The following is a 27,525-nucleotide window of genomic DNA, read 5'->3' on the forward strand; positions in this document are numbered from 1 at the left end:
CCGACGAGCTCCCCATCAGACACCCCCCGAGTATTGACTTGAGACAGCGGGGCTCAGCCCGCACTTCCTCTGCAGACCAATATATTATTATAAATTGAGCTAAACTGTTTCCTTTTCGTAAGTGCTGTGAAGTTCAGATTTCAGATATCAGCGCAGGGCCAAGGTCCCTCTTCGGGCTCCCGATAGTTTGTGGATTTGCAAACAGTGCAAAGGGGGGATTTGACCGCGGTTGCTTTTGTTTGTTCGTTTGTTTCTAAGAGGAAGTGGAGGAAAATTCCATTTAGAAATCCAATATGACGTCTTCATGAGGAAATATAGCCTCGATGCACACCGAGGGTATGCTATCCTGGGCTTGGCCTGCTCGGTGGGCTACCAGCTATCTCACCTGGAACTGAAGGCAAATTTAGGAAATCAGGAAGAGACATTAGAACTTGGCTACCAGTTCCCATAAAATACTCACTTCTCCTGTTTCTCGCCAACAGTAGCTAAAGGGGCTCAATGCATATTTCAAAGGTATAGGCACTGGAACACAAAACTCAAAAGGACAATGTAATGATTCAATATCGTCACTACTCACCAATTTCTAAGGCAAGAACAAATGTAACTTTAAAAAGAAATGAAAAGAAAGGAGCAAATGGACTCTTGTGGTCTTCTTTTCTTCCCTTTTGGAACAATCTAGTCCTAGAGCCTGTCAGGCATGGCGTTGTGCTAGGGAGGGAGAGGAGGACACAGAGCCCAGAGCAGGGGTCAGCGCCCGAGTGGGGAGGAGGGTGGCCCGACACACGGTGGCAGAGCCCGGGGTCGGGGAGAAATGACAAGTGCCAGCCCAGGCCTATTAGCTGTGTAATTATGGCGAAGCGACTACATCAACCTAACTTTACTTTTTTCCTTGGCAGTATAGCTAAGACCTATTTCCTAGGGTTGCTGAGAGGATTAAAAGAATGTGTGGCTTGCTATCAGTCTGCAATAAAGGGGGTTGTTACTCATACACTGCTATCATTCCAGACATGAGCATGTACAGAAAAAAGACTTAAAAAGAATATCCTGAAACAGGATGAACCTGATGTTTATCATCTTCTCTCATTGTATACTTTTCAGAGTTTCTTTTCTCTAAAATGAGAATAGATCACTTTTTCAATCAGAAGAGGACACATGAGATATTAATCAATAAGTGGGAGATAGCTGAACTTTTACAATGTGTATTTACTACTTTTCTAAACAGAAAATGAATAAAGCTATTAAAATGGTAACATTCTGACTCATTTCTTTTAAAGATGCAAATTGCTAATAGAAACTCCTGAACAAAGTACCCGAAGGAAAGTGGTTTATTGGCTGAAATTTATACTTAAGGTATTGAATAAATATCCACACCAGGGTGATACATTGAAAAATGAAATAATAATCTGTTTACCTGCACATGGGACTCAGTGATGGGGCAGAGACTTCATTAAAAAACTTCATTCCTGAGGCAGCAGAGGACAGGCAGGGGGAGATACGAACGTAACCCTAAAAGCATCCCTACATAGAGGTTCCAGTGTATTGGGTTCAAGTCTAAATGGTCTGTTTTCGAGCAGACAAAGCACTGTGCAGGTGCTCCTCAGCTTATAATGGGTTACCTCTGGAAAAACCCAGGTACGTTCAAACTACTGTGCATTAAAAATGCATTTAATACACCTCACCTGCTGAACATCGTGCCCTAGCCTGGCCTACTTTAGATGTGCTCAGAACACTTAAGGTGGCCACCTGTTGGCCAAAATTGGCGTGTTACACGGCATTGTGAAAGGAGACAGTCTAGGAAGAGACCATCATGCAAAATTCCAGGGGTGATTCCTACCGAAGAGTGTTTACTGCTTTCCTATTATCGAAAAGGCAAAACAAAACCTGAAGTCAAACGGTGGCGAGTCAGGGACCATCTGTACGTGAAACCTGAAACCCATCCTGGTCCTAGACTGCCTCAGAGTGACGGAGTGACCGTAGACAAATTACTTAAGGGGAAAGGCCTCTGCAGCACCCCCCTCACGAGGCTGTCTGGGGACCGAACGGGATGCTTACGTGAAACTGATTTGTAAACTGTAAAGCGAGTGCAAATGGAAGGCCAGAGATTTGGGGCTTACTGAGATCCGTGTTCAACAAATGCAGGAATCAGCCCAGGAGGAGAATTTCAGAGGTAAAGGGGCACAGCAGTAAGCACCAGGGAATCCCACCGTGAGAAGCTCATTTCTTACAAAATGATCTTCCCATCTCCCTGCTGACATCACGGAGAAAGTCTCAAAGAGGTACCATTACACAGTAAACTCCTAACAGTTACTAATCTCCCTTTTAACAAAGGCAGAACTGGACCCAGACTCAGGGTCTTGAGGGGGGAAAAGGTAGTAGACCCTTAATACTGTTTTACTTTACCAATTTATAAAACTTTCTAGTTACGCCAAGTGATACCGGTTGTCCATTTAAAATATTCAATTACAATGAAAACAAGTGGATACGGCGAGATGCTCCGAAGCTGGTACGAATCACTGAGAGCTGGACAATACTTAATGAAGTAACGGCCCAGAGAGCTACTGTGAAATCCGAGTTCCTACAGGGTGAGGACCAAGGTTCATCCATCCCCAGTGTCTCCTCTAGAACCTTATGCCGCATGCAGAACATATGCTACGTATACTTGATTGGGAAATCATTTCATCACAAATACTGGGGTGGAGCCTTGGTGCCTCCTGGCTCTACAACCAGCACAGGAGTAGCGCCCCCCGAAGCAGGTTGGAGCGAGACAGACCAAAACAGTCAGGAGCTACAGCCAAGGAGACAATAAACCCTGAGAGGCTTCGGGGGTAAAAATAAAACACAGTACCCTGGAAAATGAGCCAAATGCCCACAAACAAAACACGACACCTGGAGCAAAGAAGGGAAAAGGAAGCACCGCACAGCTTGGGTTAGAGCTTAACCTCCGCAGAAATGGGACTTCCGGAAAAACACGTGCTCACGGTCGGGTAGGCGGCTCCCGAGAAGAAACCAAATACAATGCTGGGGGAGAAAAGCACATTCCCACCAAGAACTTACAGAGATGGGGAAACACTTCTAAAACCTCACAGTGCTAAGTGGATTTAGATGATTCTGTGGCTCTGACGAGGATCCCTGAAAATTGTCTAGAACATCTGCAGAACTCCGGAAACACTGAGAATGAAAAATAACTTCCAAAAAGTAGCTGTGTCTCAAAAAGCAAACAAACAATCTAGGCACGTGTCTAAGTTTTCCTTATCCCTATAAAATACTTGAAAAGCGTACTTCGAAAGACATATTCAAAATATGCACCCAGTAACGTAACACTTAGACAATAGAGCATCAGCAGAGGGTTTTGGTCCTCCGAATTACCCAGCATAAAGTAGCAGTCTCCTTGGCGAAGGGGGATGGCCAAGCCTGGCGTCTCGATGTCCCAGGAGATCTTGAAGCCCACGTGCCAAGTGTCAGGGTCCCGGCCTTCGAGCTGAGGGTCCTCCTCACTTTCCTCCTCAGGGCCTGTCGAAGAGGAGAGGGTATCAGACAGGAAGGGAGGCATCTCGAGTCCTGGGGCCACAATGCTCACCTCAGGAATCACTGAAATTTTAACAAAAATATAGTCCTTTTATAACATATTTTACAAGTCTTTAGAATATTTTTAACATTTATTTTTAATCAAAAAGTTTTCACATGTTGAGGAAATAACCTCAGTTATCAAGGGAAAAATATTTTGTTAAATTCCATGCAAATAAATTAGAGAAATATAAATTAAATGGCTGGTTTTTAGGACTATATTAAGAACCAAATCCACCCCAGAAGAGATAGAATAGCTAAACAAGGCAGAGAAGATATAGAAGATGTCAAAGAAGTATCTCCTAGGAAAACACAGGCCAAGAGAATTATAACACAAAGGGAAATACTACTGTACAATTAGAGAGTGAGTAATTTTAATACCCTTTAAATTGCTTAGGAGCATAGCAAAAGTTCCCAAATTCCTTTTGTGCAGGTAGAATAGTATGCATCAAAATCCAAAAAGAAAACACGCATGACACACATGTACACACAGAGACACAAACAAATACACACAAACACAACCAGTCTCACATCTGAAAAAAATCAAGGCCAAACTCTTAAATACAACATAAGCAAACAGAATTCGGATCCAGCAGCGCAGTAAAAGAACAACAGTGCACAACCACGTAGACCGTATTGCAAGAATACGGGGATGGTTCAGTGTGCAAACATTTATACCTAAAATGAATCCTATTCATAAATGAAAAAAATCATGAGTCACCAGATATGCACTCAAGTATTCAACAAAATATATCTTTTCATAAAGAAAATCTCAATAAAAGAGATATAATAGGTGGCTAGTTCCTTCAAGTGATAAAATACAGATCTACTCCACCCAAAGCCAGCATCATATTCTCGTAAGGAAAGATGAGGAATATTCCCAGAGTTAGGGATTAGAACACAATGTCCTCTGTCACCACCACGACTCATAATGGTGGTGACTCACCACCATGACTCTCCATGACTCTGAAAGGAATGGTCCCCTGGACTGGTATGTCAGAGGGGGTCCTAGTCGGACTCAAAAAAAGGTAAAAGATGTTTTAACAAGAGAAACATTCTTTTGCAAATGATGTGATTATTTATCTGCAAATCAACCAGGAAAAACATATCCCAAGAAAGAGGTGAATGAAGAAAATGCTAGCTACAAAAGTGTGCATATAAAAATACCTAGTAAGATTCTTACATGTGCATTGTCTCTACAAAGTAAAACTTAAAAATATTATTGAAGGCCACAAAAGAATATTTAAACAAAGATACTAACATATTATTTTCTGGGGAAATAAGACTGAACATTGTGGAAATGTCAGTTCTTTCTAAATTCATCCATAAATTTGACACAAGCACAATAAAAACACCACCAGGACTGATTTCTGGGTGCATGGGGTTGGTAACCGGGCAAGCTGATTACACTGCTCACGTGAAAGTGTAAATGAGCATCACCAGCTCTCTCCACCTCCATAGACTAAATGCAACCATCAGATAGAATCCTGGGCAAAGCTATGAAGGTAAAACACATAAGGGGAGATAAAATGAGTTTGTACACATAAAAAAGATGTTCAAACTTATTCACATACATTCACGTTAAAGCCACAATAGATATTTTTCACCTATCAGACCAGAATATATGAAACACATCAATAAAGTATGTGGTTATTGAACTGGCACACTCGGAATCTCTGTGGTGGACAATTTGACAGCACCTCTCAAAATGACAAACGCACAAGCCCTTTGACCTTAGAGGAACTCCACAATTTCACCTTTATGAATGTATACTAAGATTTCTACTTGCAGAGGTTGCAAAATGACTTTTGAACAAGGATATATGTGTATTATAGCACTGTTTATAAGAACAAAAATATCAGAAATAACCTAAATGCTCATCATAAGTTTCTGGTTGAATCAATTATGATATGTCCAGACCATAAAAAACTATGTAGCCAATATAGGACTACCTGATATATTTTTAAGAGAGACTAACTCATAGGCTGTCATTTGTGTGAAGAATACAAACACACACACACACACATACATGTGCAGGTACATACAATATTTCAAGAAGGACATGCCAGCCTGACTCTTCTGAGAACTCTGTGGCTGGAGTGCTGGCGTGAGACCCGAAGGACAACAGACGTGTCAAAGTGGCACATGAAAAAACAATAGAAATAGCTTAAGAAATGTTTCCCTATGTCCCTCGCTGGGCAAATCAACTGTAACTCAACTTTAGAAATGACTTCAAACTACAAACACAATGACTTTCACAGGGGGTCTTAATGCCACTGAGTAAGGTGATTCTAGTAAGTGGTCACCTTTACAGGCTAACAGGCTGGTTGAATACTTTCCCCTCTAACCTGCGTCCTAACACTCTCCTCAGTGTGGCACCAATAAAGTCCCGGACGACAGAGACAGTAATTGCAGTCTGTATTTCCTGATATCTCCCATAGATCCAGCGCCTCTGAAATGCAATCATTAAATACTGTTCGGCTGAGGCTTAGTTTCCCCTTGGACTGGGTAGGGAGGGCGGAAGCTGCAGGTTTGATCAGTGTTTAATTGTATGTGTGTAGTGTTGCTCTCTTTCTCAATAAAATCAGCTTGCAATTATCTACGGCAACTGCAAGTGATTACTCTTGCCTCGTGTTATTTTGGACACGAGCCGAAGCAATAGGCCCCTACTTGTCTGGATGCCTCAGTCCCCCTGCATGGAATTTCAGTGTCTCAGTGTGTCTGGTGCATCCCCAGCTCCCACTACCCAGACTATTACAGAGGTAAATGACGTGCCAAAATACAAAAACTAAAAATAAAGAAGCCCTGGCTGGTGTGGCTCAGTGGATGGAGTGCTGGCCTGTGAACCAAAGGGCCACCAGTTTAATTCCCAGTCAGAGCACATGTCTGGGTTTTGGGCCAGGTCCCCAGTAGGGGGCGTTCAAGAGGCAACCACACAGTGATGTTTCTCGTCCTCTCTTTCTCTCTCCCTCCCCCTCTCTAAAAATAAATATATAAAATCTTTTAAAAAAAACACAAAGTTTAAATGTAAATTTCAAATGTCTAAAACTCACCTCCCCCAAATTAATCCATTTGATTTTTTATGCTACATAGTTTTTAGAAAAATTACTTCCACTTGATAAAAGGTAAATTCCAGCAAATAATGTTTACATTTTTAAAGCTACATGCAACCACCCATAGAAAACAAGGAAGGCTGAGCATGAAGGAAGAGATGCCCGTTCTAATCAAATAAAACACATCACTTGAATTTTTCTACCACATTCAATAATATACATCATTAATATTATTATATGTCCATAATTTCCCTGATACTAATGTATATATCCGTCATCACCACACAATGAAAAATAGACCCATTTCTTTGGCCAAGCACTAAGATTTCTGAGACTCTGGCCCTGCAAATTATTTCCTCTAGTCCCTGAATCCCACACCTGGAGAGGCTTAAATAGCAGGCAGGTCCCCTCCTACCCGTGTCAGGAGAGGTCCAGGAGTTACAGACGGTCAGCAGGCATATAAAACCTAATGATGCCTTCTGTGTCCAGGGCTGCCTTATGACCTTCCAGCATCTGCGATGGGGAATCTTTTTTAAAAATAATTTATTCTTTTTATTTAAGTACAGTGGATATTCAATCTTATATTGGTTATATTGGTTTCAGGCATACAAGACAGTGATTTGACATTTGTATACTTTAATTAGTGACCACTCCACTACTTCTAGTAATCAGCTGTCACCATGTACACTTATCACAAATGAGTGACTATAAGCCCCTCCCCCTTTCTAGCCATCCCTCCACCCCTCCCTCTGGTGTCCATCCTTTCTTTGGTCTGTTTCTGAGTCTGTGCTTGTTCTGTGTGCTTTGTTTTGAGATCCCACAAATATGTTTGTTTGGGGGGTGGGTTTTAATGGAAAGAGACAGGACGTGAAATGGGCAGGTGCTAAGTGTTGGGAAGACACACAAGGAGGGAAATGGCAGGTGGATACATACAAACATAATCAATGCTGAGTTGCAAGAGTGTCACCGGAATGGAAAGGATTTGCAAGAGAAGAGGCTAGAGAGCCAGGAGGGCCAAGACACAGAGGCTTTGTGAACCACACGAGGCACCTGGACGTCTGCTGAGCACAGTGACAGATGCTCAAGGCCATTGCTCAGAATGACCCGTCGGGAAGGTAGAAGCTTCTGTGAGCAGACTTTGCAGAGTCTTTCTGGACAGGTTTCCAAAGGAATGGCAAACAACACAAGCCAAAGAACATTTGGGAAACCCTCGGGGGGGGGGGACTCCATCCCTAGGAAAGGGAGACTAGTAGTCAAGGTCAGGCCTCCCTGGGAGGGTCCCACAAGGTAGAAATGCTTCCCTGTGGGTGGGAAGACACAGGAGTCACGCCTGCTCCTCCCTTGGCCACTGGGGAGGGAATGGTCTGAGAAAATGGAGAATTTGGGTACATTTGAAGGGCAAACCTGATCAGTCCCAGCTCAGAATCTGCAACTAGAAGCTGCTCTCAGAGGCCTCAAGAGAAGCAGGCAGGACACACACAGTCTCCTGAAGCAGATAAATTGCAAAATTAACTATGAGTTTTCTGGGATTTCAGGAGAAATATTGAAAACTCCTTACTGAAAAATCTAAAGCCCTTCACCATGCTGCCTGGCTCTGTCAGCTTTCAGACTAAGCACTTGAAAAAAATGTTTTTTAAGATCTAACTATTCACATAAATGGGAGAACCTCATTACATCATTTTTCATGGACTTGGTAGGGGAAAAAAGTGAAAGTAAGGAAAAGAAAGAAAAATTGCTCTGGGGCTCTTCACCAAAGCTTCAAAACCACTATATTATCTAAAGCAAATATGAAATGACGAAAGGAAAGAGAAATACGTCTCAAACAATACTTCCTCCAAACCAGAGCTTCTAACAATAGAGGTTACAAAACCCGGGGCTACCCCAGGAGAAAACAGAAAGAGACCTGGACACTTACAGGTAACCTTTCCATTGTAAATAACATAGAAGAAGATCAGGGTAATTATCTGTTCCTCTAGCTTCAGGCAAAGCTTCATCTGCAGTTCAAAGTATGAGTGGAAGACCCAGTTCCTCTCCTTTCCAAAACTCCTGAAAAAGAAAGAGCGTGGCCACTAACATTGGGAACAGTCCTGAGAAGCTGGTTTGCCTCAGGAGAGGGAAGCACAGCTGAAGAACTGAAAGGTGAAGGGCAGAGACTGGCAAGTCGCCCCACTGCTGCTGTCAAAACAAGGTCCAAGGGAAGCCGGTGAGACCGCTGGTCTTAGTATTCAGGGAGGCAAATCCTCATCATTTCCAATTGAGAACCGTTGAGGTTAGATATTTGCCACTGGAAATCGGAAGAATCCCAACTCTAAGCAGAGACCGGAGCCACAGAAATCAAAGAGTTATCGGACAATGGGCACAGTGTAGTTGACGGGCATAAGCTACTCAAGAACGGAAAACACATATTGATTTGGGGCACCGAGTGCTCACTGATTTGCCATTGTAGGTAGACACAAAGGAGAAGCAAGATGCAAGCCCTGCCTTCCAAGAGCTACGGTTTCTAAATCAAACATGGGTTTGATTTAGAGCAATAAGCATGGCCCAAGTCAAGGCCATGCTTACTGCTCAGGGCACACTACTTGGAGGGGAGCATTTGGAGGGGGGGGGCAATGTTTTCTTTATTAATCTGGGTGACAGATATGTTCACTTTGTGACAGTTCATCAAGCTATATATTCATAACCTGTTATATCTCACTATTTTGAAAGAAAAATGGACCAGTTGGGAGATCATGTGAAGGAAATCTCTCAGAGAGTAGGTTAAAAAATGCAAAAACACTCAAGAAAAGAAAATACATTTTTAAAAATTAGAGGAACGGCCCAGGCAGTTCAACAACCAAAAACATACGGATCCTACAGAAGGGAGAAAATTCAAGAGGAAGAAATAATTAACAAAGTGTAATTCGAGAAAAAGTGCCACATTGAAAAGTATGAGTGTCCAAGTGCCAGTATCAAGGGTGAAAAAAATCATGAAAAATTATAAAACATTAGGAAAAGTGCAACCAAAAAATCATCACAAATGAAGGATAAAAAAAAGCCAGAACTCTCAACATGAACACTGGAAGGTTAAATATTCTGGGGCAGTGCCCACTGTCAAAAGTTCTGCAAAAAAGGACTTCGTACCTGGATACCTAAAACATATACGTATGTTGAGGCAGCATAAAGATTAAGTTAGGACGGTCAAGGTCTTGAAATTTACGCACCTAAGCAAAGAGCAGAGCGGAGAAGGCAAAGCCAAACCTCACTTTCCATGTTGGGAGCCTATCCATAATGCCCCCAATGTTAAGTACAATGCTTTCTTTCAAAAGCATTGCCTGAAAGAAAAGAGTAAGAAAGTGGTCTCTCAGGAAATGCAGATGGAGAGAAAAGGCACAGATCACTGCTGTTTTTGCTTAACAAAATGGGTAATTTGAATAAAAACTTAAAATAACATTTACTGAATACTTACTGTGCCCTAAACACTGTTACCTGCTCAGCATTCCCCCCGTGTTTAACCCTCAGGTGGGATTCCCTCGGTTCTTATCACTCTCAGGAATGAGAAAACTGAGTCGGGAAGCATTTAGGCAACTTGCCTAAGGTCCCACAGCTAATTAACATCAACAGGAAGGATGTCATTCAACAGTACGGGATTTAATTGCCCGCCTGTGTCACAGACAATAAAGCTCGTTCCACTCCAGTTTGTCCTCTTGTCTCCTGCTCGTTACATTAATACATCATTAAAAGTTCAGCCAATTTTTGGAGAAACCATTTGCAACTCATTTATCTGATAAGAGACTGAGATCCATAGGTTATAAAGAAGTCCTAACACTCAGTGATTAAAAAAAAAAAAGCCAACAATGGGCAAAAGACTTGAATAGACCTTTCTGCAAAGAAGATAAACAAATGACCAATGAGCACAAGATGCTCAGCATCATTAGTCGTTAGGGAAAGGCAATAGAAATGACTTCTCCCGGACTGGGATTACTTAACAACGACAAGCAGAAACAAGTGTCAGTACAGATGTAGACAAATGATGCTCTGCTGAGGGGATGTAAAAGGGAGCGATCATCGTGGGAAACGGTATTCGAGCTGCTTGAAAAAATAAACAAATTATCGCTTGCTCCGGCAAAGAAGTAAAACTCAGACACGTGCTACACCACAGGTGGACCCTGAATACTTATGGTGAATAAAAAATAACTCCTGCGCTTAAGACAAATACAGTGCGGTCCCACCTCCATGAGGTCGCTGGAGCAGTCGGAAACACAGCGACAGAAGGCAGAACAACAGTCACCCCAGGGATGGGGAGGAGGGAGCAGAGAGTCACTGCTTCATGGGGACAGAGTTTCCACTGGGGACGATGAAAAAGTTGTGGAGCCGGACGGTGGTGATGATCACACAACAGCATGAGTATCTTTAATGCCACTGAATTGTGACTTACAAATAAATGGTCACATGTGGTGGTAAATCTTTATGTTCTGTTGATCTCACCACAATGAAAAAGAAAGAAAAAATAAACCACGCATACACATGATAACATGGATGAGTCTCAAAAAGATTGTGCAGTGAAAGAAGCCAGACTCCCCCCCCAAAAATCATACCCTATAAGTCCGTGTATACAAAATTCTAGAAAAGACAAATTAATGGTCTAGTGACAGAGGCAGCGCAGTGGCTGCCTGAAGGGAGGGGACAGGAGGGGGGGTCACAAAGAGGGACTACAGGGGCACAAGGAGACTTCTGGGGGCAACAGGTGTAGGTGTTTCCTATCCTGACCATGGTGGCGATGGCCTCGCAGGTGTGTTAAAACTGATGCAATTGTAAACTTGAATTACGTGCTGTTTACTGCCTATAAATTGCATCTCAATGAGGCCACTGAGAAAGGCGGACATCAACCACTGTTGCTGGCCAGCTTTGCCCCGTGGGAGATGGCACTGAGGGTCTTCCATCATCACCAGCACCGAGCACGGCCACTCCTTTCCGGTGGAAAGACGGGACTGTGTGCCCGGGCTCGTCACCACCTCTGTCTCTCCTTACCTGTCCCGCATCTCTAGTGTGGGGGACTGCACCCGCCTTCCCGCTCTTCTGCGGCCGGGGCGCCTCCCTTCTCATGCTCACACATGCAATGGCTCCCATCCCCAGGACCAGCCCGCTACCTTGCACACGACACCAAATTTGCCCTAAATTCCGCCCACCCCCACCCCCAGCCTTGCCTGTCCTCACTTCTGTTACTCCCCCTCTTCTCTCACACTGTGCCATCTCTTCTCTCACACATGCTGCTTCCGAAACTTCACAAGCTCCTGTTCCAAATCCCCTCGACGTGTAGCCTGCTCTCTCTCCACTCACTCTCAGCTTCTAGCCTTTGCCTCAATGTCTCCTTCTAAATGAAGCCCGACTTTCCTCGTTAGCAGTAAGTCTATGTGCCTCACACCTGCCACGCAATCTACTGACGTGTGTCTTTCCTGCCTCTCCTTGCTATAAAGGGTAAGCTGCATGAGGCCAGAGCCTTCTGTTCATCGTGATGTGCTCAGCACCGAGAAGTGAGCTTGGCAAACAGTAGATGCGTTCTGTTGACTGAATAAATAATTGCATGGGGGTAAAAAACAATATGCGACTTCTAAGACCAAATACGTTTTACTGAGCAATGTAAGTGACTTCAAAATAACACAAGGTAAGTGAGCTTTGAGACCTTGGACAGAAATGCAGGGAGGCCAAAGAAAACATCAAATATCACAGCATTTTTTTAAGGATAATTGCTCCCAAACCCTAAACTGCAATTACAATCTAGCTTTCCATGGTCTCAGAGATGGGCTGAGAAAGATAAAGATTTCACAGTGATGGGAACAAATTTCCATCCTTCACTGGATTCACCTCGTCAAAGACATGAAGTCAAAGACACAAACGGGAATGTGGGGGTTAAAGAAAAATCACTGCGGAGTCTCCACTTTCTAGCCTGTCACCTACGCAACAGGAGGCAGGATCGCCCTCCCTTCCTCCTTCCTTCATGAAAGACTGAGAAAAAAAGATCAAGAATCTGCAATATTTGGCCATCTTTGGCCCTGAAATATCTTAAGAATTGCTTTTCCTATAAAAACAAGGTCCCAGAAAATGTTTCCTTCCAAGTAAAGAAAAATGGTCAGCAATAAGTGATCTTTTTGAGGGTGTTCCAGTGTAAGAACAAGGTATAGGACCCTATTAAACAATGCGTTTTTAATGCTTTCCCTGCTGAAATTGGTGGGCCTGTTTTGTTTTGTTTTTAATATTCTGGAGTAACTTGCAACTGCTAGCAAAGCTAAAATAGAAAAATCAAATGCTCTGCCTATTTATACATGGTTTCCCAAAGCCATTCCTGACTAAAAATAGTACCATTTCAGTCTCTGTACCAGAGAGATGAAGTACCTAGAACTGCTTGGGAAGCCAATGACTTTGGTGCATAATTACCCGCATCCTACATAAACTACTTCTCGGAGAAATAAACTGAAGAGGAGTGACCAGCTCACTATGAACCTACATGAAAATTTCACTGGGAAAAGGCATGGAAGTGGAAGTCCAGAGAGACTTTAAGCTTCGCCTGAATTCAATTTCACCAGGAGGTGATCGTCTCTTTTCTGAACTCCCAATGCATCTTACATGAATCTTCCCCATAGTATCCTCTCGTCACCAAGTAACAGTGGGACCCTGGACAAGTCACTTACATTCTACCCAACCTGCATGTCTCCATCTGTGGAGAGGCTTCAGCTAGGTGATTTCCAAAGTCCCTTCCAGAACAAATGTTCAGCATTTCGTCATTGGAATCACAGGAGCTCACCTCCCCCTACCTGTACTTTCAAGGCAAGAAGGGCATGTGATTGACCTTGGGAGCCTCTGTGCTATCGTTGAACTTCCCTTACCAAGTACTCATCAAACAAGTTCAGGAGCCCAGAAAACAGTGCCGTTGTCTGCAATGACCACTCTGCCCTTTTTCAGCCCTTCCCAAACACGATTTTAACCCAAAGGGCTCTCTTCGAATCTGCCTGAACATACCTCAGGATTCTAAGGAGGCCAGAGAAACAAGCACGTCCCTTGTCACCTGGAAGAAGTCACTTGGGAGAGATGACCCACCAAAAACTTTCAAGGTACGTGCACTGTTAGCCACCTGACCTGCTCTCGTGTGCACAGCCCGAGACCTCGAGCAAGACTCCAGTTCAGAGCTAATGACTTCTCAGCATCCCAGAGGCTGTGTGGAAAGACGCAGCCGATTCTGTGGGGAGAAGGAAGAGCAGGCAGAACGTTCCTTTAACTAGTCCGGGGGGGGACACTGAAAGAATCCAGATCCCAGAAAACTCTACGCTGCAGGAATAGGAAACACTTGCTGAGGGGGCGACCGGCCAAAGCTGTTAGGACCCTGGAGCCCAAGTGCACAGGTTCAAGTTCTGGCTCTGCTAATCCATACTGTACAGCCGTGGAAAAGTGCAGCACCCTTCCATGCCTCAGTTTCCCCATCTGTAAAATGAGGATAATGACAGTACTTCGATCATGGGGTTGTTGTAAGTAATACATGGAACATGCTTATCCTAGTGATGGCACATAGTAGATGCACAATAAAGAACTCCCGGTATTGCCGTTGTCATTAGACAGACTTCTGGGAATCTCAGGGGTTACAGATTCCAGCCCTGCAGTTCCCCCCTCCAGGTGAAAACCGAAGGGTAAACCTTTATAAGGTTATGTGCATTTGTACACTTTTATCGGTCTTAACGAGTCCAGACCACAGAAACTATTCATTAAAAATTTAAATTCCTTTTGAGAGATATTCTAGATTTCAGAAACCACTCGGTCACCCACACTCTGGGAGGACAATGGCACTATTAAGCTGCAGGGCCGAAAGGACCTGGAGCACAAAGACACCTTTGTGGCCGCCTGGGGCACCACATACCGCTGGCCTCGTCTCAGAGTACTGCCTCCTGAAGAGGGAAACTGACAAACTCCATTGTTGGTTCACATCGGAGTTCTTGGACGTGATAGTTCAGAGCCCTGGCGAGGCCCCATTAAAGATCAGAGGATCTCGGTGCTTTCCATTAGGACAGCATCAAATCCCCTCGAAGTGATTTTCTGAAGTCAGCATCAGTATTTGAGACGCCAAGGAACCTGGTGAAATTTCCAGCTGCTGAACTACTTGTTTCAGGCTCAAGGCCTAAGGTCAAGTTAGAAAACAGCTTGGGTGTCCTGAGGAACACTCTGAGGCTGGGGAAGGGTAGAAAATGGAAAGAGAACCACGAGAACTGCTTTTTTCCGGTCCCTTTTTGCAAAACAGTCATTTCAGTAAACAAAAAACTAGCAGCAACAAGAAGATCCAATTTTAAAAAAAACTGTTGTCAGAAAACACTAATTCTTAAAAGTTCCAGTTCATTCCCTCGTGCGCTGTCAAGAACTCTGGTTTTCCAAACAGCTCTCAATACACAAGCAGAAGAGAAACAGGCAAGGGAGCGTGTGTGTATTCCAAACGCATGTGGTGTATTCCTTTGTCAGATGACCGGGCAAAAAGAGAGAGCCGGCGGGGATCATGCTGTGCTCGGCAGCTTCAGCCACCTTTGTAATAGCCTGGTCCTGAAAAGCTATCCCAAACACCCAAGAACTGAGCAACGAAAGGAAAACTCGGGCGGGCCACAAAAAAAGCTCGCCTGTGATCCACACTGCAAGGGGTCCGGAAGAAAGAGTCCACCACAACCCACCCTGTTGGGTCTCTATGTGCAGGACAAGTGGGTGGCTGGAGAGTGTCCTGAACAGAGAGGACCGTCTGCTTACCAATCACTGGTCAGGACAGGAGGAAGCCAAGAACAAGTCAATGTTAGACAAGCCACTCCCAACCAGAGAGTGACGTCAACCACAATAAAATATTTTGGCAAGACGAGAAACGTGCACCTGTGGGAATCTGGAGAGACTGGACAGATTTTTGTTTCCCCGGAGCTTTATCAGCAGCTTCCCAACCTTCTCTGCACTTCAGAGAAAGGCACTCGCTGTATGAAACCAAGACGCCGCTCTGCAGGGCCCTGGAGGGACGACATGACAGCCGTACTTACACGCGGTGTCAGTGTGACAGTAAGCCAGACGGCACAGCTGCGTGAGCAGTACGTGTGTTCTGCAGACTGGCAGCTGTGACTAGCCTAAAAAGGATGCACAACGCCTGTGTTCATACGCGCACACGCACACACGCACACTCACGTGTACACCCAGAGCCTGCACAGCTCTGGCCCCGAGCCATTCAGGCAGCTGCTCCGCCAAGCGGACGGTACCTTCACAGCTGTAACTGTACACCGCCACGGCCGACCTGTCCACCAGGTTCTCGTCATGGTGCCAGCTCACCGCCATCTTCCCCATGCCGAAATAAGGCTCCTCTTTCAGGTAGGGCATTTTCTGCGGATCCATGAAGTTCAGCAAAGTCACGTTGTATGCAGACCTGTTCCTAATGTCCACTTCGTCTTGCCCGTCGAAGGAGCCCAGGCCGACCCGCGGGAAATCCGGCCCGATGCACACCGGCACAACGTCGATATTCGCTCTGTCCTTGGCCACCAGCTCCTCCCAAGCCTGGATGGTCTCGATGCGCAGGTACTCGTTGAGCTTGAGGAAGGTCTGGCAGGCAGCCGCGATCTCCGCCTCGTGGTAGTTTGCGGCAGAGCCCTTCACGGGCCAGGGCACGGTGAAGAGCCTGGTGTTCAGGTACTTGTAGGTGCAGCCGGGGTTGCCGATGAGGATGCGCGAGACCGGGGTGAGCAGGTCTTTGCCCTGGACCCGGACCAGGTCCCGAAACAGACAGCCGTGCTTGTGCAGGGCGCCGAAGGCTTCCTGGACCTCCTTGTGGAGCCCCTCCGGGACGCTGCCGGCTTCGCGGAGGACGAGTTTGGGGTATTTCAGCTGCCACTGAAGCAAAACCAGAGCAAAAATGTGTGTTTATGGAGGGTGCTGGTTTCAGTATGGCCAAAAGGCGTTTCTCTATAGGCATGAGGGAAAATAAATAAATTTGAAACCCCTGGCCGGTGGTGCTTCTAAAGAGGGTTCACATCTCTCTAGCCTACAATAGAGTAACACAACTGTCTCCAACTCTGCAGCCGAGATTGCAGGTCCAAGCTCGAGCAGCAGTCTTTAACACATAAACAAAATAACGTGATAATTTAGGCTTTGATCTCTCAAGCCCCCTCCATAACCACTTCCGCCCTCAACCTGTGTTCCAGCCTGTGGTCCCCCAGGAAACGTAATCACATTAATTAAGTGTCCATCTCCTGTGTATTCAGTGCTTACTGTATATGAGCCAGGTACTATTCTCAGCGATTGACGTACACAAACTCATTAACTTCCCACAACTTTAAGCGGCAGCGTTATTCCGACCTTCCATTTACAGATGGGGATACTGGAGCCTAGAGACATCTTAAAACCCTGCCAAAAGTCACTCAGCAGATGAACCCTGGACCTGAAATCTGCAGGCTCCAGAATCGCTCCAGAGCAGGGCTTCTTAACCCCGAGATTCCAGGGCGTCTCCATAAATGACACTCTGGTTTCTGCTCCAACAGTTGTCACCGAAGGAGAAAGCGCTTCTCTTTGGGAGCTGGACGCTGAGATCCATGAACATAAGAGCTGGGACAATTGTGTTCGCAACCGTAAGACTAGCGTCCAGAATACACTCGCCAACTTTTGAATGAAAAAGTGAGTCAATGAATGAGTGAAGCGCCCCACTGCAAGTTAGAAAGTTAGACTAGTTCTGCTGATGCCAGCGGAGGAGGGTCCTGTTAGATGAGTCCCTCTGACATGGAATGACGTGGCTTTATTGACGCAGCTTCAAACCGCACGTCCTTCTCAGCCAGCACCTCCCACTCCCAGCACCTGACATGCAAATTGGTATCAAGCCAGAGTCCCCCCTTCCCTATAGTGGAATGACCTCTTTTTTTTTTTTTAATCAAAGCACAGGATTTCACGTTTACCCTGGTAGAATTTAGTGTGACTGGGTTGCTTCTGAGCACTGTGCTGCCCACCCTTTTGACATACAGTCCTTCTGTGTCTTCATTTAACCATCACTGTGTATGTGACTAAACAGGGCAAGACCATCTACTCTCCCAAACTTTCTTTTTTGCTTAAAATATGTCCACAGAGCACCTACAAAATAAACACTAGATAGAGATGAGGTTCCTACCTTCACAGAGCTTTCTACCAAGTCGGATAAACAAGTGAGAAAACGTAACCCCAAACACACCAATGGGAAATCGTAGAGTAAGGAAGTGCTCTCTGAGGAGCTGGCAGGTAAGCTGGGATCTTCAGGGAAAAAAGGTACCAGTCATGGACCAACTAGGGAAAGAGCATCCTGGGAGGAGGGATGGAGATCGGCTTGCTGCAGAGACAAAAGGCCAGCTTCACTGGAGTAAAAAAAGCCAAAGGCGGAGGGAGAGGAGATGAGAAGAGAAAGAGGAGGGCAGAGGATGGGTAACACCTGGAGGTCAAAGTAAGGACTCTGCACTTGACTGCAAGTGAACTGAGGATTCAAGGGGAGAAGAGTAATTTGATTTTTTTTCTTTTCCTCTTTTTCCTTGTTATTGAATTTATTGGGGTGACACTGGTTAATAAAATTATATAGGTATCAGATATACAATTCTATATAATTGTGTGTTCACCACCCCAAGTCAAGTCTCTGTCTATCACCATTTACCGCCCCCCCCCACCAACCCATACTCTTCTCCATGTCCCAGTAATTTGATTTTCATTGATAAAAATCACTCAGTTAAAATACTGGGCATGGAATGGAAAGAGGCTAATACCAACATAGAATATCCTATTAGGTACTATTACACCCATGCAGGAGAACCGTGAGGATGGTCTGGATTAGAGACAGAGATAAAGGGACAGATAAAATATATATTTAATTGGCAGAGCGAAAGCATGTGCTTCTGGATTAGACGTGAGGGGTGAAGAAAGGAAAGAAGTTATGCATGACTTCCGAACGTCTGAACTGAACAAATGAATCAACAGCTCACTATTTGTCGAAATAAGCAAGGTGGGAGCAAAACGGAAATGGAGGATAGAAGAAGAGAGAGCAGCGAGGAACTCCGTCTTGGAGCTGTTGCCATTAAGGGACCTATGAAATCCTCAGGTGGAAACAGTGAGCAGGCAATGAAAACACACAGCCGGGGCTCAGGGAAGTCAGGGTGGAAGCTGTTGGCATGCAGTGGGCTTCTAAAGGCCTGGGCATTCCTGAGGTCTCCTAGGCAACCGGCAAATACCGGCAGGAGCCCAGACCATCTCCTCGGGTGCAGAGGAGAGCTCGGCAAAGGAGGCCAGCAGCAGAAGCCGAGAGCACCTTCCCACAAGGATGGAATCGTAAGGTTATGTCAACTGTCCATGAGAGGCCACGCAAGAGGAGGACAGACCGGACCCACTAGATCTGGCAGCATGGAAATCACTGGTGACAATGCCATTTCTGCAGAGTGGTGGCCACGAGAGTAGGCTCATGAGGAACGAAAGGGAAGGAAGTGGAGATGGTTCGTGTAAATGTCGAGCAGTCCCGCTATGACCGGGCAGAAGCACGGAGCTGTTGGTGAAGGAGAAAGTCGAATCAGACGCGGTTCCCAACGGTGGAAGAGAGCACCGTCAGCATGCTCACGGGGCTGACACGAGAGGAGGAGGCTGACGTCGCACAGGATGGGGGACTGGCCACAGGAGCACAGTCCTCGGGTGTCTAGAATAGCAGTGTCCCCAAGGGAGGCAGATACACCCCTGGGATCTATAGGGCAACCCCCTGGTGTTGAAGTGGAGAGGGGAGAGTACAACTGTTCATTATGAATCCAAAAAAAAGAAAGAAATCAAGCTGTACTGAAATGTGCGTGTCCGTACTGGGACTCCGACCTGCACACGGTGTGCCAGAGTCACTTGGCTTCACCTCGAGACAACCCATCATGTGCACCTCTTCCTGGTGGCACGTTCAGTGACACACGGTTGAAACTGACCAGGGTGGACAGCCACAGGGAGGAAATCGGGAAACTCCCAAACTCAAGGCTGTTGCCCACCCCAGAGAACCAATTGTTACATATTTACTAGGACACCACTGCTTACGCTCGAAACTTATTACAGGTAGGAGTACATGATCCCGAGCATTTGGAAAGGAGGAAAAAAAACACTTGCTATACTGGATGAGGCTGGAAGGGAAAAAAGATACACATTTACAGGACTGCAAAGTTGATAACAGGCAGCTGACTAAGCCTGGGGGTGTTGAGAGGGCAGGGAGAGGGGCACTTCCATTTGTCTCAGTGAAAATGTAAAACGAATCACTAGCTAAGAATACGTGCTGGTCACTGGGGCTGTTGGCCAGATAGTTCTGGACTCCTTCCCCACCACCCAGCGTCTGGGGCCCGATGGAGGATTACGCGGCCAGGCTCCCTTGTGCTGGATGAAGCGTGGGGCTGCTTCTGCCCGATGAGGGGTGACAGCTGTCACTTCTAGCCTGGGGCGTTCCATCGTCAGGGCCAGACCCTCCGGAACACCTCTCCCTTTGGCACCACAACCAGCTGGTGGCTGCTTGAATTCCTGAGTCACTACTTTAAAGAGCAGTGACTCTCTGCCAACCCACAAATGATGTGTAAAATGAACAGGAAATACCGTTGGGCGAAGCCACTGAGATTTGAGGCTTGTTTGTTCCTCCAGCGCTATCTGGCCTGTTCTGGCTGGTCCAGAATGCAGAAAGTCGAAGGTAGGAAGACAGCATGAGGAAGCAGGCAGAAGAAAAATCGATCAGAATGGGATAGAAGGCGGATTTCCTAGGAGGGCACAGTCAGCGTGGCTCGCTCCCCTCTCTGAGCTGGGGAGTCACAGTGTAAAGGGACAGAGGGCAGAGTTAGGTGGCATGGGGATGTGTCCAGTTTCTGGTGTCTAGCCCTCGTTTCCATCCCGATGGAAACACAAGTACAGAAATATCGCACTTTATGTTTTCACAGCTCGTGAGGGGAGTGCTGGAATGTAGTGAGCGAGAGACGGAACATTCTGGAGCCGTGGACAGTAACTAATTTTATTCCTCAACCTGTTATCGTCTGCGCAAGTCCTCAAGGGCTTAGTCTGCTTGACGCACGTCTAACTAGCAAGATAATTAAGAAGGTAATGTTTCCACATTTTAACCACTCCAGTGTTATTATAATAGCCCTTGATGTAAAAATATTAAAGAAAGTTAAGATACAATAGTCCCCAGGAACTTTTGTTTTAGAAGGCACTCCTGTGGGGCTGAGAGGGAGAAGACTGGAAAGATACACACAGACCACTCTTGCTGGTATTGTTTAATACGTCCTGGGGCTGGAGACCATAGGAAGTATATAGAAAGGGCCTGGGAAATTCACGTGGCCTCAGGAGTATCACATGTAAATACCTCGAGGTTAAAAACAGCATTCTAAAAATAAAAAATAATGACATAGGAAAGTATTAAAAAAATTTTTTTTCCCCGATGTCTCATGTCCCTTTCCCCCCTGACCACATCGGCCTCTCCTCCCAGTGCTTCACCTTCCAGGCAGGGCTCCGTCCCCCAACTCTCAGCCCCCAGCGCTCTTTCTCAAAGAAAGCCCCCCACACCGAGTTTCCACCCCACCCCGCCTTGTTACCATTCCTCACCTACCTTCCACAGCAGCCATCACTCTGTAACTACATACGGGTGGCTTTCCACTGGTTCCCATGGAAAATAATACAGTCACTAACTCATAATAATATGAGAACAAACTCTGTGTTTTGCGTACTCACAACTGCAAACCTCCTGTCGCCCCACCCTGTATTTCTTTGAACGAGCATGTATTGGAACTGTGATGTGTTTAATGATCTCTCTTGCGGGACAGCAGTCTCCTGAAAGGAGGAGGAGGCTGCTGTTTTGTTCTCCATTGTACCCCCAGGACGTGGCTCAAATATACATTCAAAAGACGTCTTTCTCAGAGTAAAAGAAGAAAAGCTCAGAGACCAATAGAAAGCATCGCGAGTGTCTGGGCTGAGAGGTGGGAAATAAAATGATGCAAAGAGGCAAGAGGGACCTCTCCGGGGAGCTGGAAATGTTCTAAAGCTGCCAACAATTACGGAATTGTACAACTCCAAGAGGTGAATTTTATCATATGTGAACCGTACCCGAACATGGTTTATCAATAAAGTTATGCAGAGAAGGACTGATGCATTGGCATAGACAAGAATTTAAACTTTTGCATAAAAAAATTATAAAACTAAAAAGCAAACGCTACCTGGAAAAATATTTGCAATCTATATGGCAGAAATGGGCTTAAAATTTTTAATGAAGAACCATCCTCAATTTAAATATATATACTTTTAAAACTATACATATATATCAATAGAAAAATTCACCCAAATTAATATAGAAGGCTCTTCAACATAGAAAAAAATTAACTGCACTGAAGTCAGAAAAATTATAAATTAACATAATTGTATTAAATTATTTTCAATTGAGCTTTGTCCATTAAATTTGCAAAATATACAATTTTGTCATAGTAATAAGACACATTGTTGGTGAGTACAAATCAAATAGTCTGATAGCCTAGATTTAGAAAAGCAAATTACAACCCAGCTTACAGGCAATTGGACAAAGATTCAGCAAAACATCACATATTCATCTTTTTATTACTTATTCTACTTCTAAGGGTTTATCATAGGGAAATAGAGATATTTATCTAGATTATATGGACATTCATCATACCTTGCTTCATAATGATTTAAAACTGAACACCAAAATGCCCAACAGCAGTTTAGAAAGAAAAATGGTATATCACTCATAAGATGAAGTAGTAAAGTAACATACCTTAGAAAAATTTTTATATAGTTTTATGAAAAATATAAGTAAAAGAGCTACTGTTTTATAAGAAATCAGTATCAGGATAATTAGGCAATAGGATTCTAGCTTCTTACAAAAGAAAAAAAATGTACATATGTAAATTCTCATGGAAAAAAAAGATTTGGGGGAAAATATGGCCAAAAGTTTATGATGCTCATGTCTGGTAAACTTGGGCATAATTTCAATTCTCTCCTTTAGATAGCTATATGTTTTTCAAATGGACAGAAATAAATGTAAAATACTTTTTTAAAACAAAAATCAGGGAAAAGATGTTGCACTCAAATTTTCTTAATTTCATGACATTTCTTATGTGTGCCGGGAGACTGTTTCCAAGGACCCAGAATTTTCAAAATCAGGTCTGGTGCTTTAAAAACTGACTTGGAATATTGTTCGATGCTCTAGGAAATTTTGACTTGATTACAAGAAATATTAATACAAATACCAGTTGGCTAATACTGTCACTCTCTCAAAAAATGCAAGAGAAAAGAACCCCAAACCTCAAAGCCCTCTCTTCATATTTATAAATGAGTGAGATTAGTGCCAGATACAGAAAAGCGCCTGTAGCATTTGTTAAACTTTTCTTTCAAGAGAACAGCAAGTAACTCTGGAAAAGAACTGAACATGAAGTAATTTAATATTAATTAACGCTGTCAAATAAGTCCCCGTTCCACTTTGGACAGGTGCGTCTAGAACATCAGATATCGCACGATTTGGAACACCTTCTGGCAGATTTCCAAATCTGTTAACATTTTTTTTTTCATTTGATCCTATTAATGTTTTTCCAGGGAGCGTACAGTCACGCAATTGTATTAACAGTGTCCGGTCACATTATATATTTCTTGAGATCCACAAAAGATTCTACGACATAAGTGACGATTATACAGTTTCATAAGCACTTGGAAAGGCATCTTAGATATAAACTGCCAACACTCCAGACCTTTATCGATGGTTGAAAGACGTGGAATTCTACGTTCTCTAGAGCATAGGCTGTGTTTTCTAACAACTTTCAAGTGTTCTATAAAAATTCTAGCCTCTCCTCTTGTATTAAGGGATGCTTCTGAAAGAATTTCATCATATGGAGAAGTCAGACATGTTTTTAAATGAATAAGAAACCAGTTTACAGCCCTGGCCGGTATAGCTCAGTGGACTGATCATGGGCTGTGAACCAAAGGGTCACTAGCTCAATTCCCAGTCCAGGTACATGCCTGGGTTGCAGGCCAGGTCTCCAGTGCGGGTCATGTGAGAAGCAGCCACACACTGATATTTCTTTCCCTCTCTTTCTCCCTCCCTTCCCCTCTCTCTAAAAATTAATAAAATTCTTTAAAAAAAAAAAGAAACCAGTTTACAAAAGGCTCACCTAAATGATGGCCAATGGAACTTGAGCTTCAGTAGGGGGAAATAAAATTTTAAATCTTCAAGTGACTTGGGAAATGCCTTTCATTTAAAAGTGTCAGGATACACCAATTCACGGGAGTATATTTCTAAGTCGGCTGTTAATAAATTCTGCTGGTAGCACGTTATATTTTGCACTCTCTAGAAATTTGCATTATACCAGTTGTATTTTCTACATAACTTTCACTAAGAAATGCTTATGACTTTGCAGCCATCCCAACAGGTGCGCTATACACTTATTTTAATGGCCCTGGGGTCTTGTGATGACCTCCAGTTTGCTAAGTGACACAAAGATGTATGTGAATTCATTTATTCCCTCAGTAGTTCTTTTTACAAATTATTTAAAACGTACCAAATACCCATGATGTGCCAGACACTGTCTAAATTGTCATGAAGAGGCCCTCTTTCACAGCCTCTCGCAGTTTAACAAGACAGGCAGAAATAGAAACCAAGAGTCAGAAAAAGACATCACAGTAGACGTGTGAACGCACTGCTTTGGGAGCAGGAGGTACTTAGGAAGGGGGTCTGGAAAACCTTCATCTACTGAATTCGTGTTTACCAAGCACATCCTAGGTGCCGAGCACTAGGTCCGGGCAAGACAGAGTGAGCAAACCTTCCATACACCCTCTGGGAGCTCGTGTTTATAAACACAGTGCACAAATACAGCATGTACAGCTCACTACATATATAGTATTTTACTTAATTATTTAGCGTGTGCTTGCTTATCTAGTAAAACACAGAGCATTTGAGACCGAACCGAGTGCTGTGGGGAAACACAAAGCCAAGTAAGTCAGGCAGGAGGAGTGCAGGGGTTTGCTGCTTTCCCCAGAATGGCCCGAGTCTGCTCTGATGGAGACGACTCACACAGGAATGCAAGAGTCCCGCAGATACGTGGGGCAGGGAGAGAGGTCCAGCCAAGAGAACACCAAGTGCAAAGGCCTGAGGGTAGGAGCCTGCTTGGTGTATTCCCCGGGGCAGAGCAAGGCTGCCAGAGGTTGGGGGGTGGAGAGAGGACCCGAGGATCAGGAAATGCGGGGACAGCAGCCGTCAGGAGCCAGGCCCACAGGGCTTTGTAGGTGAATGGAAGGTCACGGGCTCTCACTCCAAACAAGATGGCAATGTACCTAAGGGCCAGCAAGAGAGGGTCAGGAGCTGATTTATGTGTTAAAAAGAGCACTACAGATGCTGTGTTAAAACACACTGAAGGTGGGGGCCGAGGGGAGAAGTTCAGAGGTCAAGCCGCCCCCGGAGAAAGAGATGATGGGAGCTGTGGCTACTGGGAATGGGGCAGAGGAAGTGAGAAGTGGTCAGACTCATTGTTTCTGGAAGGTGAACAAGCAAGATTTCCCAGTAACTTCACAGAAGAGGCAGTGTTTAAGCAAGGTCTGTAAGGGTCAGTAGGTGCTCAGCAGAGGGAAAAGAGGGTTCAGAAATCATCAGAGGCACAGCAGCGTGAGGGAGAGAGGACCCGGCGGGCTCAGGCATGGCAAGAAACTCTGTGTGATAGTTCAAGGTTGGACATGGTGTCAGGCAACAGGTAGGGAGCAGATCAGAGAGGCAGTCTGAGGGCACAGAGTCGATGACCTCGAAATATGCTGAGGAGTTTGCACTTGACCTTAGGGGCAAAAGAGACCCAGCCACCTGCATGAAGCAAGGAGTGACAGGTCAGACATGGTCATAGGAACAATTCTTACACACTGGGGAGGGCCTGCAGGACACCGACGAGGAGAATGATGGTCAGTTGGCAGAAGCAGACAGCTGAGGGGCTAACCTGAGATCACGTGGGTGGCATTGGAAAGAGGAAACAACCCGGGGGCAGGGGGTTGGTTGTGAAGACTTGGGGCAGCCAGGGCCCAGAGCCTGAATGAGGGGTGGAAGTCCTGGACAGATGTTGAGGACAGCAAGGTTTGAATTTGAAGAATAAGACAAAGGACAGGCCATCGGAGGAGGGAACGAACAGCGAGGCTCCTGCAGAGAGGAGCTTATTAAGGCGGGTCACCTCCGGCCACACCTGTGCTCCAAACCCTCCCCCAACTGCCCGTCTCTCGGGGTCACGGCCGGCATTCTCATCAGACAGCAAGTTCCTACACAGTCTGGCCGCTGCTCTGTGATCTCATCTCTTTCTACTCTCCCAGGTCTCACTTGGCTCCAGGTACCATAGCCTTGGGTGCTGTCTGTCCTCCTCAAACATACCTTAGGGGCTTTGCTGTTCCCTGTTCCAGAACATTCTTCCCACACCTCCACCGGCTCTGTGTTCAAGCGCCTCCGCCAGGAGGCCTCCTGTTCTGTCACACTGTGTGCACCCCCCGCCCGCCACTGCACGGTATTCCCTACCTCCCTCACCCGCTTTTTTATCTCCAGCTTCCCTCTGACTTTTTCTTCTTTTTTTTCCACTTTAAACAAAAAGTTCTACTTCCTCTCTCCTCCCTGCCCCTCAAGAAATAAGCTTAAAGAGGGCAGAAATCTTTTATTGTTTGCAACTTCATCTTTAGTACCAATAACATTACCTGGCATAGGCCAGGGGGAGCTAACTACAATTGTTTAAGTAAATCATTAATGAATGTGGGTCAAGTGGAGCCACCCAGGACACAGTTGGAATGGAGCTGGGAGGGGTGGGGGCCGGTGGTGGCGGGGAGGGAAGCACAGACATCCCAGGAGCCCCAAGAGATTGAGGGGAGAAGCAGAGTAGTTCCGAGTTCAGACCCCAGAACCTGCCAGCCCCGGCTCAAACCCTGGTCTTGGCACTTCTCCCTTATAAATCTCGAATAAAACTTTAAACCTCTCTGGGCCTCAGTTTTTCCTTTTTTTTTAAATAAAGACACTAAGCACAGTCCCTGGCTCACTGGGAGGGTGACTCAACAGACACCCCGAGTCTCATTTGACTGGCAGCTGGGCTGGCATTCCCATGGCCAGGGCTTGTTTCCGGTGACCCGATGGCAGGTCTGAACGGTCTATGTATCCATGTCACTAAACAGAAGTTCCTCTTCGCCTTTTAAGAGACTAGATTTACTTTCCTAAGGTTTTGTTGATGCACCAAGCCTTCTTAGGAGGTGCACGTAAAGCGATTAGACCCCGGAGTCGGGTTTGCCGTGGAAAGCTAAGAGAGAAGCCTTGAGCATTGTTCTGTTTGCATTTGAGTTTGCTTCTCTCCGCCCGCACGTGGCGGGTCCGCGGCACAGGGGGCTGATAACCTCGGGCGTTTGATTCTTCGTGTGCCGCCTTCACAACACAGCCGCTGGACGGGCTCGGGGATCACTTGACAACGCAGAGTGTGCCGTGCATGGGAAGGCTCGTATCTGGGAAATATCGGTAAGGATTTGAGAACTGATTGCATCTTCTGGGTTGGCCTGTTTTGGGTGTTTTTTTATAAAGATTTTATCTATTTATTTTAGAAAGATGGGGAAGAAAGGGAGAAAGAGAGGGAGTGAAACATCATATGTGCTTGCCTCTAGAACACCCCCTACTGGGGATCTGGCCTGCAACCCAGGCATGTGCCCTGGGTTGGAATCAAACCAGCAACACTCTGGTTCGCAGGACTGTGCTCAATCCACTGAGCTACACCAGCCAGGGCATGGGTTTGCCTGTTTTAAGGGTACTCCTTAAAGGTATTTTTTTTCTCCTGATTACGAAAGAATACGTGGTCATGTACGGTAACATGGGGAACTAGAGACACTCGAGGTTTTTCTCCCTACCGACCCTGGGAGACAGCATCTCTGCGCAAGTCCT

The 27,525-nt window shown here is 45.3% G+C and overlaps 1 protein-coding gene across 1 annotated transcript in view; it reads right to left on the bottom strand.

Moving 5' to 3' along the window:
* Positions 1 to 27,525, bottom strand: part of FTO (FTO alpha-ketoglutarate dependent dioxygenase) — a 311,228-nt gene that overhangs the window by 199,712 nt on the left and 83,991 nt on the right. Inside the window, exons 3-4 of the mRNA XM_037141548.2 lie at positions 15,857 to 16,481; positions 3,367 to 3,510 (exon numbers count right to left, since the gene is read on the bottom strand). Coding sequence (XP_036997443.2) covers positions 3,367 to 3,510; positions 15,857 to 16,481 — 769 coding nt within the window. The remainder of the gene's footprint in view (positions 1 to 3,366; positions 3,511 to 15,856; positions 16,482 to 27,525) is intronic.

The sequence above is a fragment of the Artibeus jamaicensis genome, unplaced genomic scaffold (assembly GCF_021234435.1).
Source record: "Artibeus jamaicensis isolate MK-2021 breed Jamaican fruit bat unplaced genomic scaffold, CSHL_Jam_final contig_3152, whole genome shotgun sequence".
NCBI classification, from domain to species: Eukaryota; Metazoa; Chordata; class Mammalia; order Chiroptera; family Phyllostomidae; genus Artibeus; species Artibeus jamaicensis.